General features: G+C 44.1%; 1 protein-coding gene across 1 annotated transcript in view; it reads left to right on the forward strand.

Annotated features, from left to right (window-relative positions):
- Positions 1 to 18,554, forward strand: part of MAP4K1 (mitogen-activated protein kinase kinase kinase kinase 1) — an 869,227-nt gene that overhangs the window by 347,359 nt on the left and 503,314 nt on the right. The window contains exons 5-6 of the mRNA XM_069644317.1: positions 10,507 to 10,562; positions 10,883 to 10,930. Coding sequence (XP_069500418.1) covers positions 10,507 to 10,562; positions 10,883 to 10,930 — 104 coding nt within the window. The remainder of the gene's footprint in view (positions 1 to 10,506; positions 10,563 to 10,882; positions 10,931 to 18,554) is intronic.

The raw sequence follows: 18,554 nt of genomic DNA on the forward strand, positions 1-18,554 counted from the left end.
AGGCTGGACTGCCCCTTTATGGCTGGGAACAAGCCGGATTTGCATATGGTATTTCCCCTTTCCGTAATGGCTTGGCAGGCGAAGAGCAATGGTTTTTAGGGTTGCCCAGAGCAATTGCCAGAGGATTAAGATTAATTCTAAACCTTCCAGCTATCACCTCTTTTTTAAACTTGTTTTCATCTGACAAGACACTCTGTTCGCAGAGGTTATTTGCCGGCATAACAACAGCTGATGTACCTTTCAATACAACCAGTCTGCGATCTAACCAACCCTGCAATGATGTACAGTGTGTTTTACATATGGTTGAAATTTGAGCTTCACAGCAGTTTGCAGTTACAAACTATCATAACACATTTAGCACACTTAACTCGTGGGCGTCTAGGCGCTGTCGCAGCTTAGTAAGATACATACAGTTAGCAGGAACACCAGCTGCTAATGAAATAGGAATGTTTTCAGTCTCTTGCGGAACACAGTGTTGGATGGCTCGGATCTCAAGACAGGGGAAGGATGTTCCAAAGCGCAGCCACGGAAAGGTGGAACCTGGAACCTCCAGCTTTGGCATGCTTGAACCTAGGAGTGCATAGGCGGTTAGCATAGGCGGACTGGGTGAGCCTAATCATGGCTGGTTTGGAAAGTCTCTCTTACAGGTAGCCCTGTTGGTGTTGTCAAGGCATCAGTGGGTAATGGTGAGGATTTTAAATTTGATCCATTCTCAGACCGGGAGCCAGTAAGCTGGTCTCCTAGCTGCAGTGATGTGGTCGTGTTTGTTTAGCCCCATAGTGGCTCTCAAAGCATTGTTCTTACAAGGTTTGTAACTTGTTCAAGTTACGTTCTGAGGTGTCTCCCAGGAGAGCATTACAGTAATGCAGTTTGTGCCAATGTTGGCCCTGGCAATGTTCAGGCAATTGTCAGTTGAGAGAAAAGGTTGGCTAGCAGTGATAAGTTTGGTCACGTATGCAGCTGAGGAGGCAATGGCGTTGACGTGGCGGGACAATAAGAGGGTGGCATCGAAGTGGACGCCAAGCGTTTTCACAGCCGACAATATATGAATGGGGTGATTGTCAATGGTAAACAGCTGGTAGTCTGGGCTGAGTTTGGCGAAGCGAGAGGGGTTGCCAACAAGAAGGAGCTTGGTTTTCTCATCGTTGAGACACACGTAATGGGTGGCCATCCAGCCTTGGATGGTTTCGTAAATGCTGTTGATTTTTTGGGCGTCTCAGCAGTGATCCCCAGTCAGAGGAATGAGAAGCTTGGTATCATCAGCGTAATTTGTATATTTGATATTGAGAGAGTCAAGAAGGTCAAAGAAGGGTTAAGTATAAATATTGTAGAGAGTGGGGAGATGCAGGAACCTTGTGGAACTCCACATGTGATTGCTGTGGGAATGGAAGAGTGGTTGTCGGCAAAGACTCATGAAGTGCGATCAGCCAGGGAGGATGCGACCCATGTTTGCCATCCGGGAACTTGGAGTTGTAGACCAATAGAATGAATGAAGATCAGGCGTTTGTCTTCGACTGGTGCTGTGCTGAAGTATGTCTACTCTGCTTGCTGGATTTAAGAAGTCAGTCTTTAAAAACCTCATTTGGATGCAGAGCATCCGCAGAGCCGTTTGCAGAGGTGTTTGTCTGCTGTGCTGAAGTCTGTCTACTCTGCTTGCTGGATTTAAGAAGTCAGTCTTTAAAAACCTCATTTGGATGCAGAGCATCCGCAGAGCCGTTTGCAGAGGTGTTTGTCTTCTACTGGTGCTGTGTTGAAGTCTGTCTACTCTGCTTGCTGCATTGAAGGAGTCGTCATTCTTTAAAAACCTAATTTTGACGCAGAGCATCCGCATAGCCATTTGCAGAGGCGTTTGTCTTCTATTGTCTTCGACTGCAACGGCTAGACTAACTCAGGCAGCCTGCATGCCCCTCTTCACAGCGTAACATGGTACGACCTTGACTCCTTGCGTTCCTTAAAGCAATTCCTCCTCTTGGGCCTATTACATTTACATTGCTTCATTGCTTCAATAATTCGGGGTGACTGCGGGGATCCTTTCCCTTTGAACCGAGCACCTTCATTATCATTACAAAAGCAGGGGTTATACATCGGGTCACTGCAGAGTTGTTCTCTTTGAGGAGAAGGATATAGTACTCATTGAGGGGACTTCCACTCCTGTGGGTTTAGGTGCAGAGAAGGATCCAAGAAACCTCAGAGAACGAACGATTGGCACATGAGAGGGGTGGGTGTAAAAGCAACATAACAAAAAGGTGAACGTACTCCAGCGACAAAGGAGCCCTCTGGTAACTAACAATTGCCTGCAACGAAGAAATACGACATACCTCTCTTCACTATGGAAACAAAGGGAAAAGAACATGGACCGTTGCAAGACAAGGAGAAAACGAGCAGCCATGAAGACCTACAAAAGAAATACACACGGCAGACCAATGTACAACTTGAGCATCACCAGTGGGAGGAAAAGATCAGATGGAGGGAAATAGAAAATGGTGTGCAGAGCGCGCAGTCAGATGACTGAGATAGTGGCATTCAAGCAACAACAGGAGCAGAAGGTGCAATTATGGAAAGCGGAAGTTGGAAGACCAAGACGAATGCCGCCAAGACCCAGAGAGACTATGAGGAGAAATGAAGGGGCCAACTCAATGATAAGTGGGGGGGGGTGTTGTATATGGAGTCCCCGAATGGATGACCTTAAATTAAAGTCCACCTTAAGGGCTGGAAGGAAGGGAACAAGACGGGGAAAGGAGGGAGAAAGAGTAGGGGCTGCTAGAGCCCGGGATAGAACTCTCTAGAGAAAATAAAGAGAGGTCCTATCCTGCAATGGCTCTGTCTCTTCCACTTGCAGAGCCTTTGCCCTGTCCCTGCTCTCCAATCAGACCAGCGGGATAAGGAGATGAAAGAGATGCATCATGCACCCACTTGCTGGGTGGCTCCTTCCTTCCTGGTCACGAGTCGAGGCTACAACACCCCAGCTCAGCGTCAGGCAGCTCTGCCGCTTGAAGGCCCGCCCACCCCTGAAAATATCAAATGTGATTGGCCGTTGAGTAGCCAATTGATGTTTGACAACTGTGGCTGACAATGACAGTTTCGTCTCAAAAGAATCAACAACATGATCGAATCTACTACTCGCAGAAAATCATACTGGCAGGGCCACACTTCTGATGCCCGCCTGGATCTATATCTAAACACTTGCGCTCTCTGTGTGGAGGCCATGGGGCTCCGACAGATCTCAAAAAGAAAACTTGCTGGCATGGGAAGCACCCCTGTGCTTGCGTGCTCCATGCCACAATGTGTCTCTCGTAAGGCAAGACTGAACATTATTTATGTATTCACTTATCACGTTGTTCCCAAGCAACGCTGCGCTGGTGGTGTGTACTGCTATTACTGAGCAACTTAGTACCTCCTCTGCAAGACTGGGGGGGATGACACCCCCCACCCCAAGCTAGCAGCCACCAATGCAACCCGAACCCTTAGGTCCAGTTCAAATGACCTCCTGGTAGTTGGTAAATATAACACAGACTGTTATGGTGGCAGGATGCTGTGTACCACAGGGTGTGGACTTGGGAACGATCCTCCAACTTCCATTAAAAGTAGCCCTTTATTGCTGGCCTTTAAATACGGACTTGAACAACATTTTCTGGCTCTTGATGTTTGTTAACAGTGTCCAGGAAGAGCATTGTTTTTATGTATGTTAGTTGTGGTTGTTTTTATAGTGTGCTTTTTGTATGGTTATTTAACTGCTCTTTGTAATTTATGAAATTCCTGGGTTAAGTGCCTTATACTGGCTTGCCGATGAGAGGTTTTTGCTTAATGAATATTTGTTACTACTACTGCATGACAAATTGTTCACAGTCACTAGTTGAGGATTGAAGTATCTGTTGAGGGTCGCCGTGCCATCATTTCCCATGCTGGTCGCGGTCAGAATGATTTGACATATGGTTTTGCCGGCTAGGTGCAGCAGCATAGACCTCTTGGCTACTAGATCTTTTTCCTTGATGGCCCTCAAGTGATTTGTGAATATTGGCCTCCAAGAGGTCCTATCAAGATCCACTGGATGTGAGCAAATCATGCTGTAGAAGTGGCGGGATGGGGGCCAGTGAAAGCCCTTGCACAGAGCTTGCTCTTCCTCTGGGCCGCTACATCAGACATCTTCTTTGATGCGTTATTTGACCTTTCAGCATTCTCTTTTGTACATCCGGTACATTTCAGCAGAGAAACTGCCACTACTCATCACAAACGTTCAACGCACGAAAGAGGACTGCCATTTCTGTAGAGCCACCAACGCATGGAAACTCTGCTTTTACTTCAGAATCCGGAGCACCTGACATATTATGTTATGTTATGTTAACGGAATTTGTCGAGCGCATGTACACCCAGGGGCATCTTGGTGCTAAGGAGGAGGTGAGGAGTGAGAACCAGGCTGCCATTAAAAGAGCAGAGTCTTCATTTTCTGCCGAAAGGTCAGGTGATCAGCGATCTGCCGTAGGGGCAGAGGTAAATTGTTCCATGCTTTGGCGGGCGCCACTGAGAAGATGCGGCCTCCTTTACGAGGGCACGAGTAGACAGGTAGCGGGAGAATTTTATTTGCAGAAATTCCTCTCCAGCCCCATAGAATGCTCTGTGCACTATACACATGGACTTAAACATGATCCGGTGTGCGACAAGGAGCCAGTGCAGTTGTCTCAATAGATGGGTCATGTGAGCACCAAACGGAGGGCGAAGGATGGATCTGCCTGCGGCATTTTGAAGTAGTTGCAGCCAGCCAATTAGATAGCCAGGATGGGCCAAATAAAGTGAATTACAATAGTCAAGGACACTTAGGACCAAGGCCGCAACTACCAGAGCCTGATTGGCTGTAGGAATAAAAGGAAGTACCTTTCGGAGAATCCGAAGTTTAGAATGGCCGGATTTACATACTGCACTGACCTGTTCATCCATGGTCAGTGAAGCGGAGATCGGCACACCGAAATTGCGCACAGAGGAGACTGGTATAGGAAGGGGGCTAAGGGTAGTAGGCCCAGAAGTCAGCCGTCCAGAACAGTTGAGGAGTGGACGTCCCCACAACTAAAACCTTGGTCTTACTGCCATTGAGTTTCAGCCAGTTCAGTGACATCCATGATCCCAGCACCTCAAGGCAGCATCTTAATCGCGAGGTCGTTTCAGATTTCGTAAGATCAAGACAAACCAGAATCTAGGTATCATCAGCGTATGAATAAAAGCTGAACCTGTGGGCCCCAATGAGGAGTAGGAGATATCTTATGTAGACATTAAACAAAATGGGAGAGAGTGCTCATCCCTGAGGGACCCCAAAAGAAAGAAGGGTGGGAGCCGAACAAAAAGGAGGAAGAGAAATTGACTGGGAGCGATCAGCTAAAAAAGCAGTAAATCAGTTGAGGACTTGGCCAGAGATCCCTGACATGAGACACCTGGTATGGGAATGCATGTCCACGTGGGCAGATGAGATAAAAGTTGTTAGGGGGAACTTTTTTCTGTTCACTTCAACAGGAAAGTGTCTTGTGTTCAATGTCAGAGATTATTTGTTCTCCCTGCAGGTACAAATAACCATTTACTGTTGACTTTCACCTCAAAAATGTCGGACAGCTGAGTTCTCTCCTGGAGGGTCCAGCCCAGGTGGTTGTCAGTAGGAGCTGCTCAGTAACAGACACCAGCCTTTGCTTCTGACCTACCATTGTTTGGTTCTAAGTATGATTACAGTTTGGGGGTATTCAAAAACTATTTTTGAATAAAGCACAGCCTTATAAGAATGCTGGGAGATAACGCTCTCCAAATTCGATGGCTGCCAACCATTCGGCAACCTGGTGGGGTTCTTTGGATGTAATGCTGATTTTGCTTGTACACTCCTCTTTGGTCTTCAAATTGTGGTCTTTTGGAGAGAGTACAACAGGAAAATTGTACTGTCATTTTAACCAGAAAAACATCAATTGAGTGGCTCTTCAGAACTACTCAATTCTCTTCTAAAGTAAAGGATTCAGGATACACTCAGCATAGCTGAGAGAGAGTAATCCTCTGCCCTTTCGTCCCTGCCACGGAAGCGCCCCTTAAGTGTTGTTGGGGAGGTTGACCAAGTGGTTGGTCCTGTGAGAAGTACTGGTCAGTAGTTATGAGCTACTCTTGGAAGAACTGGACTATTGTAAGGAGGACTCGCAGATCAGTTTTAGCTGTTGCTTATCCTCCATAGACGAAGACTGTTGGGGCTGACACATGGATTCTGTGGGTGGTGGTCACCTTCTTTCTATAGCAGTGGCATGCTGGGATCCTTACTTTAGGGTTCTACGACTCATTCCTGGATGTAGGATAGCCAGATTCTGGGTGCTTGTGCTAAGGAGAAAATTGTTCAGAGATCTTTATGCCTTTGAGCTGTTGTACTATCGCTTATCAGTAGGAGGCTATCTTAAACATACTGAGAGCTTCTCAGGTGGGAGTCAGGGGAACAGTAATGAATTGTCATCATGCTGGGCCAGAGACAGGAGGATGAACAATATCCTGAGCACTTGCTTTAAAGCTTTGATTTTTACACTAGAACTGGTCACCATTCTTCAAATCATGTTGACATGCCTACCCTTAAAAGTACATACCACAACACCTGTCTCCCTATTGCTACAAATTTGGGGGTGGTGGTCTTTGTTTCTACATTATGGTTCAAACAAAATTTTAAGGATGCCTTTGTGAAGAAGGGGGGGAAATCTCTGCTCTGAGCCTCCCCTTCCCAATCCTTTGCAGTACCATTGTCTATAGGGATGATGATGGAAGAACCGTAATCTAGGCTTTATCATTTTCATCTCTGCTTCTCAAAGGTGCCATCTAGTTTTTCAATTTACTTGAATCTACCATCATAAGCACTCCTTTTATCAGTGGTTTCAGAATGAATGGCATGTTTTTCTTTTGTCCATGTCTTTTTGGTTCTGTTGGCAGCAGGAGAATATTGAATTAGTCATCAACCAGCCATAGTCACATTCAACATCTCTACAAATTCTTCGAAACAAATTGCATGGTGGGGTTCTTAATATCTTTGGATCTGGAAGTGGTTGTACAACATAGAAAGATTTGCAACATGCATTGAAGAGTCTTTTGTTTATGTTTTTTATCAAGCTGTCAAGTTTATTATTTAGTATTAGGTTGTTACCAAATAAAACATACATTTCAAATATCATAATAACCTTCACTATTTCACTATCACGATTTCTTTTTACTGTGCATTGACAATAATTAAAAATCCACTGGATCATTCTGTTCTCAGTTCTAATGTGCTGGTTCAGTTCTGATTTCTTCCACAGGGGCATGAAGTCGGCTCCACACATGTCCCAAGTTCTTGCTACCTCTAATGAAGAGAGAGAAGAATGCTTACATGTCAGTGATCCTAGTTCCCCTTTACATGGACACGTGAAGGGTGTGCTCCTTCTCCTGGCATAAGATGACGTTGGGCATTTAGCTGGTGTAGGAGTTCCCCTAGGTTTACAGGGTTCTTAAAGTTTTAGAGAAGTACCATATCATGGGATTGCAGGACTATTGTTCTTTGTGTGAAGGAAAGTAGGGACAGGCTATTTGAGGCAGCATCTGCTCTGTCTTGCTTTACACTACGGCTCCAGGCTGACAGGGCACCATTCACACATGTGGAATCAAGAGTTTGTTGGCCCCTCAAACTCTTGCTTCAATATTTATGTAGGCTGCTGATGTGAAATAAATACCCCAGTGTCTTCCAAGAATAGGGAAGGACTTGTAATCATATCTAGCCAATTTGATATGCCTTTGCTCTTTTCCTACACATTCTGACCTGAATAATGGTGTGTGTTTGTGGGGGGAGGTGATGGGAGGGATGTGGGGTTCACTGGGATTTCTTTCTACACAGAGGACAGCCCATTCCTGAATGCTAAGCATGGTCCTCTGTGGGTAAACATTGTTCCACTGCCAAATGGACCTTGCTTTAATTAATCAATGGCCGAACAATGACTTAGTGCAGTCGTCGTCCTAGAAAAGCCTGCAAGCCTTCTTTACGGTCTCAAATCCATGTTCCTTTTCCAACATGACCAGGCCACGATAGAATGATTTGCTCATTTGGCCGGAAAGGTTTACCAAATCAGATAGGGTGATGAAATACAATCTGGTGTGCAGAGAAAGAGTATGTGTGTTATGACTTAGCTTAGAGTATTTTTTAAGACTGAAGCTAGTAATCTGTATTTGCTCTCTGTACATCTCTGCTCATCTTGTAGATTTCAATAGCATAATCCCTTTGTATTAAATGAGCATACTCTTTTTAAGGATTTGTAAAATATATACTGGTTTTAGATGTAGTACAATGATGTGGATTATACTGACTTTACTGACAGTCAGTATATTCCACATCACTGTAATACTACCAATTAATACATAGCCGTTCACAATATGAATTGTTCTACACATTCCTTCAGGATCTTGAGAAAGAAAGAACATATCTGAGGCACTGGCAAACAATGTCAATGGAAAGGTTAGTGTCTCTTTGAATTTGGTATCAAGTAGTCCAATTTAATATTAGATCAGGTTTTCCTTTTAGTTGACAATTTAAAAAAACAAAAAGATCAACTCACTTTCTTTTCATGCTTAATCATCCTGGTTCATTTTTAAATAGTAATATTTTCCACATTTGAAATTGTATTCTCAATATTTGTGACTGAAAAAATATGTTCTTGTAGCAGTACTTTTTCCTAACTTACAACAAATCTTCAGCTTTTTTAGTTGTGATACATATTACACATTTCATTTACAGTTCTTATGTACAAGAAAATGATCTTTTACACAGAACTGTACACATGCCTTAGAATCAGCAATACATACTCAGTTTGAATGAACCTCTATTTTTCTAGCATTGTGCAAATGGAATATCAAAATGATTTTAACGTATCAGAGGTACTGACAACTAATTTTAAAGGAAAGTATTGTACAATTGTAATATAAAACGACTTAAGCTATTTAAGAAGGTTGGCAGTACCTCCTGAAGAAGCTGCAAGGAGCAGTGAAAAACGTAATGAGGGTTGAGAGTTATGCATCGAATATTAGAACTTATAGTCTCAGGCATTATTATCAAATAATGTAGTTTCAATTATGTAAGGAATATTTATTATTTGTATGGTTCATTTTGTAATAGTGGGTGGTTTTAATTTAATATTGTAAATAATTTTGTTTTATCACATTTTTACTTAAAGAAACTGTAACATGTGATTTCATATCTTTTATGGATTGCTATCTGAAATAAAGTATTTCTTGACTTTACTGTATAGAATTCCAGAAGGAAATTTAATTGGCATTATTGCCAAATTATGATTACTGATAACATTGATATTATTGATATATCATCTAACCCAATATTGCAATAAGGCATTACCATTAGTATCAATTTTGATGACTTTTTACATTGATTATATTGGATGATCACCTAACTCAATATTGAAATCACTGGGACAACACAATTAGTTCCTAAGCAAAAGCAAAAGAAAGATAAATGCCAAATTATTGATGTGCAATAACTATATTGAAGGGCTACACTAAAAAAACAAGGGCTAATAACAAATCCCCAAAAAAGAGTATGCTTTTTCAAGCAAAGAGAATTGCGCTATTCAAATCTACAAGATGAGTAAAGCAGATAAGGAAGTGGCATTCCAGCGTACACCTATCTGGTGGAATTAGAATATCTGTGTACAGCAGGAGTGGTGACTAGTTATATGAGGAAATGCAGGACCTGGTCTTCTTTCAACCTAGGCTGGCTGACACACTGGAGGGATGCTTACTGGGTTGTGCAGGAGATTTGGGACTCCAGTGCAGATTTTATTGCTGGTCTCCAGGATGCATAGGTCAAAGTATATAAAAGAGAAAGAAAGAGAACTTTGCACATATGGAGAATTAAAGGTTGACCACAAACCCAAATGCAGGAGACTCTTAACTGTTACACTGTCCATTTTTGGATTGTACTTCTCATATATCACATCTTTTTTCAGCTCCAAATGTTGAGATCTCTGAGATGTTTGAAGTGATGCGATGTGACTGGTGGAAATCACAAAACTAAGCAGAGAGAAAGATAGACATTTACTGGCTCTCTTTGGGTACTCTTATCCCCGAGGTAGAAAGACAGCAATATCTCTGTGGTCTTCATGGTAAGGATAAATGTGGCTGTCAAGGCAGAAGGTCAACAAGGAGAAAGCCATAGTTGGGGACGGGGTGTCACTGGAGTATCAGAGCAGAAAGTAGGGAAGAAGTTGGTTCTTCCTGTTACTCTTTAAAGGGAGTGGTGATGGTGGTGGGAGATTGGGTTGAAACTCTGCAAGTTATAAACACTAGGGTGAGTGCAGTGGAGAGTTGTGATGTCTCCAGTTACAAAGGATACAATGAATTTGAGTTTTCAAGCACAACAAAGAAGGAAGTCAATGTATACAGAAGAGCCTGTAGAGAATGTTTATGCATCTTGGGACTGAGGTGGACATAAGAGAAGATTCACTCTAATTTTCATTCTCTCCCTTTTTGCAGTGACAGGGTCACTTTCTGAGCAGCAAATTGCCTACGTCTGCCGGGAAATGCTACAGGTGAGACTTGTGAAAGCAGGTGTTATTTGTGCGGACCTGCGGCTTTCTAGAAACATATAGCTGCCTTCATTGAACCTTTCATTGGTACCAGCAGGAGTTTTAGACACTGCATAACACACATGGTGGTAATGCATAATTTGTACCCAATACAGTTACATATCCAGTCTAGTTCTACTGATATTTTCCATCTGTTTATCAAGTACAGTACTGAAGCTGGGAACAGATGTTGTAATTTATTGAAAATAAACTAATTTAAGAATCAGCCAAAGTAATTCTTCATTGTTTCTCTCCCCTCCTAAATGTTGCTGTCGTGAATGTAGGGGTTGGCCTATCTGCACAATAAAGGAAAGATTCACAGAGATATAAAGGTAACTATGCACCAGAAACGTCTTATGTCCTGTTGATTCTAACCACACTGCTACTAGGATTATAAATAGGACATAGGAGATGCACTAATGAGCAAAGACCATACATGATGCTAATTGGCTACGCCTATGCTTAGAGGTATTACTCCAAACTCCATGCCAAGCCCACAGATTACAAAACATACCACGCCATCTTTTTACAGTTTGATTAAAATGGTTAAATTAAGTATCTAATGATGTTGGTACAGAATCTCCCCCTCTTGCAGATTAACAGCCTCTCCTCATTTCCGGGGGATTGAGTTGCTGTGCTATTTACTGCTATCACTGTTTCCTCCTTAGAGGGGCATTTACCTTTAAAACAGTAAAGCTCACCCACGGGCCTCCACCACTACCACTTCCTTAAGTGCTCCACCTGTGCCACTTTCTTCACTTTCCTGGCACACCCCTGTACCTCTATCCTTCTCTTCAGAGCTGGAAAACTTCCCTAATGCACACTCCCTTCATTTATGAGAGATGTTTATGATGATCAGGTTCACCTCTATCACTTCCTCCAGTGCTGGTAGAATTTCCTGACACACCTTTCACCTCTACTACTTCCTTCATTGCTGGAAGACGTTTCAAACACGCCCTTCCACCTCTACCACTCCCTTTGTAGTGGGATTCTTTCATGACACACCCTTCCACTGCTACCACTCCCTTCAGTGGTGAGAGACTTTCCTGACACACCCTTCAACATCTACCACTGCTTTCAGTGCTGAAAAACTTTTCAAACACACTCCTCCACCTCTACTACTCTCCTCAGTGGTTGGAGACTTTCCAGACACACCCTTCCACCTCTACCACCGCCTTCAGTGCTGAAAGAGTTTTCTGGATCTAGTCCTTCACCTCTACCTCTGTCTTCAGTGCTGCAAGCCTTTCCTGGCACACCTTACACCTTTACTACTTCGTGCAGTGCTGGAAAACTTTTCTAACGCACACTTCCACCGCTACCACGCTCTTCGGTGGCGGGAGACTATCCTGGCACACCCCTCCACCTCTACAACTCTCTTCAATAGTGGGAGACTTTCCTGATGCACCCTTCACCTCTGCCACTTCCGTAAGTGCTGAAGGCTTTTTGAATCCACCCCTCCACCTCTACCCCTCTCTTCAGTGCTGCAAGAATTTCTAGACACACCTTCCACCTCTACTACTTTCTTCAGTGCTGGGAGACATTCCTAACACAACTTCCACCTCTACTACTTTCCCCATGGTTGGAAGACTTTTCCAACACACCCCTCCACTTCTACTACTCTCTTCAGGGTTGGGAGAATTTCCAACATGCTCCACCACTCCTATCTCTTTCTTCCGTGCTGGGAGACTTTCCCGACATACTCTTACACCTCAAGCACTCTCTTCAGTGCTGGAAGACTTCTCTGACACATCTTCCACCTCTACCACTGCCTTCAGTGTGGAAATACTTTTTGGATCCAGCCTTTCACGTCTACCACTGTCTTCGGTGCTGCACGAGTTTCCTGACACACCTTACACTTCTACTACTTCGTTTAGTGTTAAAAGACTTTTCTTACACACCCCTCAACCTCTACCACTCTCCTCAGTCGTGGGAGATATTCCTGGCACACCCCTTGACTTTTTGACACACCTCCCACCTCTACTTCTTGTCGCAAGTGCTGGGAGACTTTCCTGACACCACCTAGACACCTTTCTGTTTCGCCCCACTTGCATTGCTGGAAAAGGTGTTTGTGGAAACTTGCGCCCAATGCATCTCTGAATATCATTGTGATCTTTATTCTTTAGACAGTATTGTAAAACCTGGTTAAAGCCTTTTTCTCTGACATCTAATTCTTACTGACATTTTTCTTTGCCTCATGGCAATGTCAACGATGTTGATAGTGTGCTTTCCAAATATCAATAAATAGAACTAGAAATAGACTAGAAGGAAAAGAAAGACAGATGTATGTACATTTGATAGTCTGACAGTCTTTGAGAAGTGTAGTGTACTTGTGAACGACAGTAGTCTTATAAACAGAGGGAATTATATAGACGTATAGATCGAGGGAGGGGTCATTATCATGGGATAATGACCCATCACCGAGTCATGGAACGAGGCAAAGCCGAGAGCCATAAGTTGGGCAAGGGTAATCCGCGCAAGCAATGATGAGCCTCCCCAAGTCTTTAAGGCTATTAACACACCACACATGTTGTTAGTAGCAATTTATGTTTTGTAGTTTCGGTGGTGAATTAGTTTAAAACTGGGTAAATAGGCAACTGAGTTAGTATATTAAATGTGGTTGTATTTTGTCATATTAAAATAACATGGGTGTCCTCATAAATTAAGCATTTTAAATGCAAATTTGGTTGAACTGAAACATGTGCGACATGATCATGCATTTGTGTTATTTAAAAGTAAATGATTTCTCTATAAGAAAGAAAAACATGTTTGCATACTTTAACTTTCTCTTTCATATGATGTTGCAGCAAAAAGGAAGGTCCTCTCGGAAATGTGTCTAGTTGAAGGAAATATGGCCTGGAAAAGAGATTGTTGTTTCCCTGATTGCTTTTGGAGACAGAATGTTCAGAATGCATTCAAAACCAGAAGTTATTGACTGAACTATAAACATAAGAGGATGTCATTAACAATCGCCATGTGCTAACACAATACAGTGACTATGCACGGGGCTGTGAAGAACTATGGTGTGGCTGCTCCTATAAAATGTGTTCAGTTTAATCGGGTTATTTGGCACAAGGCTGTGCGCAACACAGGTGGTGTTGCACATGAAGAAGGAGGGCATCCATCACCTGAGCCAACACTGCACAGAATGTGGGCTATGCCATTCCGTGCATCATGGCCATAAAATGCCTTAAGGTGCCTGTACCTAGAAATTGTATTTCTGACACTAGCTTAAGCACTAGGGGCACAGTTGTACGGATGTTAATCCTGCTGCCTATGTCATCCTGAATTGTTGTGAGCAGCTCTGTCATGGTCTCCCTGTTGAGGCGGTACAGTGTAACCAACTGGGTGTCAGTGAGTGTCCAGGGTGAGGGCTTAACCCTGGGGATGGGTGCACGCCTTGCTTGTGCTCTTCTCTTCCTCCTCCTCTTCCCCTTCCTCCACCCTGTCCCCCGTGTTCTCTGTGCCCTAGCCTGCTCCCCCTGCCTCTCTGCTTCCAGGCGCAGCATGAGCAGCTGCCTGTCCCAGCTCACAGTGGCTAGTGGCAGCAGGTGTTGGAAACAGTGTTTTGGGTGGGTGTGTGCCTTCTATAGCCCTCTAGGGTGGATTGGGATCACCCGTGGCTTCATTTCAGGGACCTGTGTTCATTTGCCTCCAGCTGGATGCGGGAGGCAACTTCGCTGTGTTTTTGGTGGTATTTGCACAACTGGTTTTTGGTGCTAATACCGCAGAGGAAGGACTTGTGACGAGGCTGTGTTTGCGCCTCGTGTGGGTGGCTGTAACAGCGCTGGCTGTATTGGCACCGGCTGTAATAGCGCCAGCTGCTTTTACAGTCGCCGGTATTTGGACCGGCTCATTATCCGGCGGAGCGGGATTGGCAGTGCTATTACCATTACTACTGCTTTTATGGGGTACCGGCAAATTGGTGATGATGCCCAATATCTTGAAGTATCTTTTAATTTACTGTAGGACACAATAGGATCCAGGAAAGCAAAACAAAGGAAGGCAAGGCGAGAGGAAACCTAAATAAATTAAAATGGCACATCAACTCGTCCATATAATTGATCAGCTTTAAGTGTCAGGACCCCCGCCCCTCCTTACAAGGGACTGTGCCCCGCCGCTCATGATGCAATCACTCCTTCCTTAATACATTATTGGTGCCCACTGAAATGAATTGTCTGACCAACATCGACAGGCAGTGCCAAAGGAATACCTAATGTGCCATTTAAACAAAGGATCTAATTTACATCACTGATCTGTTGCATCAGAGATTGATTGGACAGGGCACACTAAAGAAACCATATGGTGCATGCTGAACTGAATTAATATAACTCATTGAAAGACATGAAAATACTGTCATGTTGTTCTGCAATCAGTTTTCTATTAAGCACTTTTTTCTCTCAAATGCTGAGTGGGTGGCAAATTTCTCAAATTTGGTTTTGGTTTTGGTTTTGTAAATACCATTGGTGATTTGGTGTATATAGTTGAAAAGTGAGTTCTAACTACTTTTGTTTCCAAGTTGCGGACACATCTTAATGGAATTTAAGATGTTACCCTCACTTGGAGTTGCTAGACTAAAATTATACGACAGAGACTCCAATTAAAACAAATCTGTGGCTTTATAAACCTGTAGTTATCCAATTCAAAAGATGAGATGATTAGATACTGCATTTAAAATGTCTGCAATTGAATGCCAAATAGTAGGTTTTAGTGCTTCATTTTTAATTTTGACTGTTGTTGTCACTTAGCACCAGGAAACTATTGCATTGGAGTCGGGACTGGACTGGCCAATATGGAACTCTGGTGACTTCCCGGTAAACCCCTGCACCCTGGGCCACTTTTGTGTGCTATTTCCAAATGTTCCCATAGGAAAGGGTTTGGACTTGCTGAACATGTGTAATATGGGGTCACTTTGAACATTATTTACAGGGCCTCTTCTGGTTCCAAGTTATGCTAAGCTATGCCAAATCACTGCTGTTAAGGCAGTTTTTATCTGGTAAGTGCTGTACGGCCATCTAACGCGAAGGTGGGTCTAACACACCTAGCAAGAAAGGGAAGGAACTCGGTCAGGACGACAAGGCTTTACTCTCAGATATCGGCAGGATGACAAAGGTACTGTTGCAAGTCAGAAATGTGAGACTGACAAGAAGGCATGATTTAAACCTATTAGTTTTAGTAAAGGAAAGATTGCCTCTTCTGCCCCTGCTGCTATGACAATGTGTTTCCTAAACTTCAAAGAAAAAAGAGACAGTACTGCTTGTCAGAATGTCTTACAAAACTTCTGTCCTCCATCCAAACCTATCCTAACCTATTGTCTGTCCCTACCACAAATGAAAAATAAGCAACATAAACTTTGCCTCAGTGAGATTCCGCCCCCTTTCTTGACTTTTCGTGGCTTTTCTGACCCCCATCCAATTGTGTGCTCTCAGGCCCAGCCTGCTGCTACAGTTAAAAAAATAGGTCCTTTATTCCTTGAGAAGGTTGGTCCGGACCCCCACGCATGTGTTCTTATCAGTTCAAACAGTTCAATCAGTTCAAACAGAACCATCTCCGGTTCCGGAAGCACCTCAAGACCTTCATCTTTTCTTCTGCCTTCGCTCCCCCTTTCCCCTGCTGATCTGTTCTCTCTTGGCACCATGCACCTGGCCACCCTCTGTCCTTTGGACCAGGTACCTGCTCATCCTGCCACCCACCCGCACTGCCTCCGGGCCACCCCTTGCACTGGGGTCTGTATCTGTACCCATACAGCCCCCCCTTTTTCTTCCTGCACTTATCAGACCTACCCTGTCTGCTGCCTTAAACCTAGCACTTGCAAATTGCTGGCTGCATTACCACTGTTTGTTGCCTTTATTATTTATTTATTGTTATTTATCTGTTTCCCCTCTGCTTCGCACTTTCCACCTCTCCCCCTTCCATGCACTTTTCCCCTCCCCCCATCTCCCATGTACTTGTGCGTTCTCAATGTCACTGGGCCTAGTAAGATCGCTGTTTTGTTCTCCCATGTTCCCCTCCCTTGCCTTGTATCGCTCTGAAACACTTGTGTACGAGCGCGATATAAATAAAATATCAATCAATCAATCAATTGGAATAATTGATCCAAGCAGGTGAGTCTGCTCTTGCCTGACACAACAGGTTTTGTGAGTCATTCTTGGTTTCCCTTTGTTCACCTGTAAATGTCTTTTGCCCTTGCTCGGGGGTTTCTGTTCTCTTGGTACATCTGGAAACTTTATCTCGTTCACCTCTGCTGGGTGTTTCATCCCTTGCAGGTTTTTGTATGTTTTATCCCAGCATGGGCTTCCCAGCTCTTCAGCCTGCCTCAAATTTTCAATTCTTAGCCCTGCGCAGGCTAGGAGGCTTCTGAGCCCTTCCTGAATTCTCTTTGGTTTTTGCCCCTTTATGGGGTATCTCGTTGCTCAAACTGGCGTGGGCTATGTGGCCTCTCAGGCTGTCTAGGCTTGGTATTGCTTTCACTCCCTCATGGGGTATCTTGTTGCATAGCCTGGTGTGGGCTATCTTGCCTCTCGGGCCGTCTAGCCATGGTATTGCTTTCACCCCCTCTTGGGGTAGCTTCTTGTTCAGCCCGGCATGGGGTATCTGGCCACTCGGACTGTCTATATTTGGTATTGCTTTCACACCCTCATTGAGTATCTCGTTGTTCAGCCCTGTGTGGACTATCTGGCCTCTTGGGCCGTCTAGGCTTAATATTTCTTTCACCCCATCTTAGGGTATCTTTGCGCCTCAATTCCTCTTGTTCCTCTTGTTCCTCCCTGCCAGCCACGTACCTGGTTCATGATGTCGGTGCTCGTCGGGGAGGCGGCTTCTTCATTTGGTGCAGAACCCAGACTCCGACTTCTTTATGGTCGGGTCTCCTGCTTCTGTTCCTCCTGTCTTCAACTCACACCACTTCGGCGTCGAGCCTCTTGAATGCTGAAGTGCCAGGTCTGTGGCAGCTAAGTCCCTTGTTCTCGAGGCAGCTCCAAGTTCCTTGGGCTCTCCACCTTCATGAACTCAACAGCTTTCCACAGACATCTTGTTTCCTCCGCCGCCACCCTGCTGCCTGCATGGCCCTTCCTCCAGGCTCCTCCAGGATGGCAGACCTCCCGTCCTCCATGCTCTGGACAGGCTTCTGTCTCTCTGTCGCATGCTGGATCTCTCTCTCTCTGCATGGGTCTTGGGTCCTTTTTGTTCCTCCCTGGAACGAGAGGAGAAACTCCATTGGTTGCATTCTGCAGTCATGGATGTTAACAAAGTCGGCCCAGAAACCAAACTATCCACCTTTATAGGGGCCTGTGCATTATTGTACTGCTCAATTCCTATATAGCCAACAAACACTTGAGGTTATGTCTTAAAGGAAGATGTAGTAAAACCCTTTCTTGAGAATCCCTTGTCCCCTAAGGGGAGGGAGGGTCATCCCTAGTGGGATCCTGCTTGCACTGTTCCCTAAGAGGTGTTAAGCTGAGCGGGCCCATCTCCCTTGTCCCAAAGGGGGTGGCTACCACTTGTGGAGAAGGGACAAATTCCCTGGATATGTCACACTACACACTTATTTATAGAGACATACACCACCTAGAAATACTGAAAAACATACAGATCTCTAGCAGTTCAAATACGTACTTAGGAGCATAATGCACAGAATTGGAAATTGTATATGTATCGAAAGAGTAATGTCTTTGAGAACTCTCCCCAGCCCAATACGTTAATGTGGGTCCACTATCATAGATAGGCACACAACATAATGACAAGGGGGGAGAACAAGGAAAACAGACATTTTAAGACTATAGTAAAAAAAAAACTAGTTCCTGCACAGCATATAGTAATGTATTTAAAGACACAACACATTCTTGCTATCTATCTCTATATATAAAACACCTATGTTTCCATACTTAGCTGATGCAATGTGTTAGTGTTAGGTTTCCCTCTGCTGTCCAAATGGCAAAGTGCACCTCTGTGTTCCCTTCC

Source organism: Ambystoma mexicanum, chromosome 2p (assembly GCF_040938575.1).
Source record: "Ambystoma mexicanum isolate Mex_15411 chromosome 2p, UKY_AmexF1_1, whole genome shotgun sequence".
Classification (NCBI taxonomy): Eukaryota; Metazoa; Chordata; class Amphibia; order Caudata; family Ambystomatidae; genus Ambystoma; species Ambystoma mexicanum.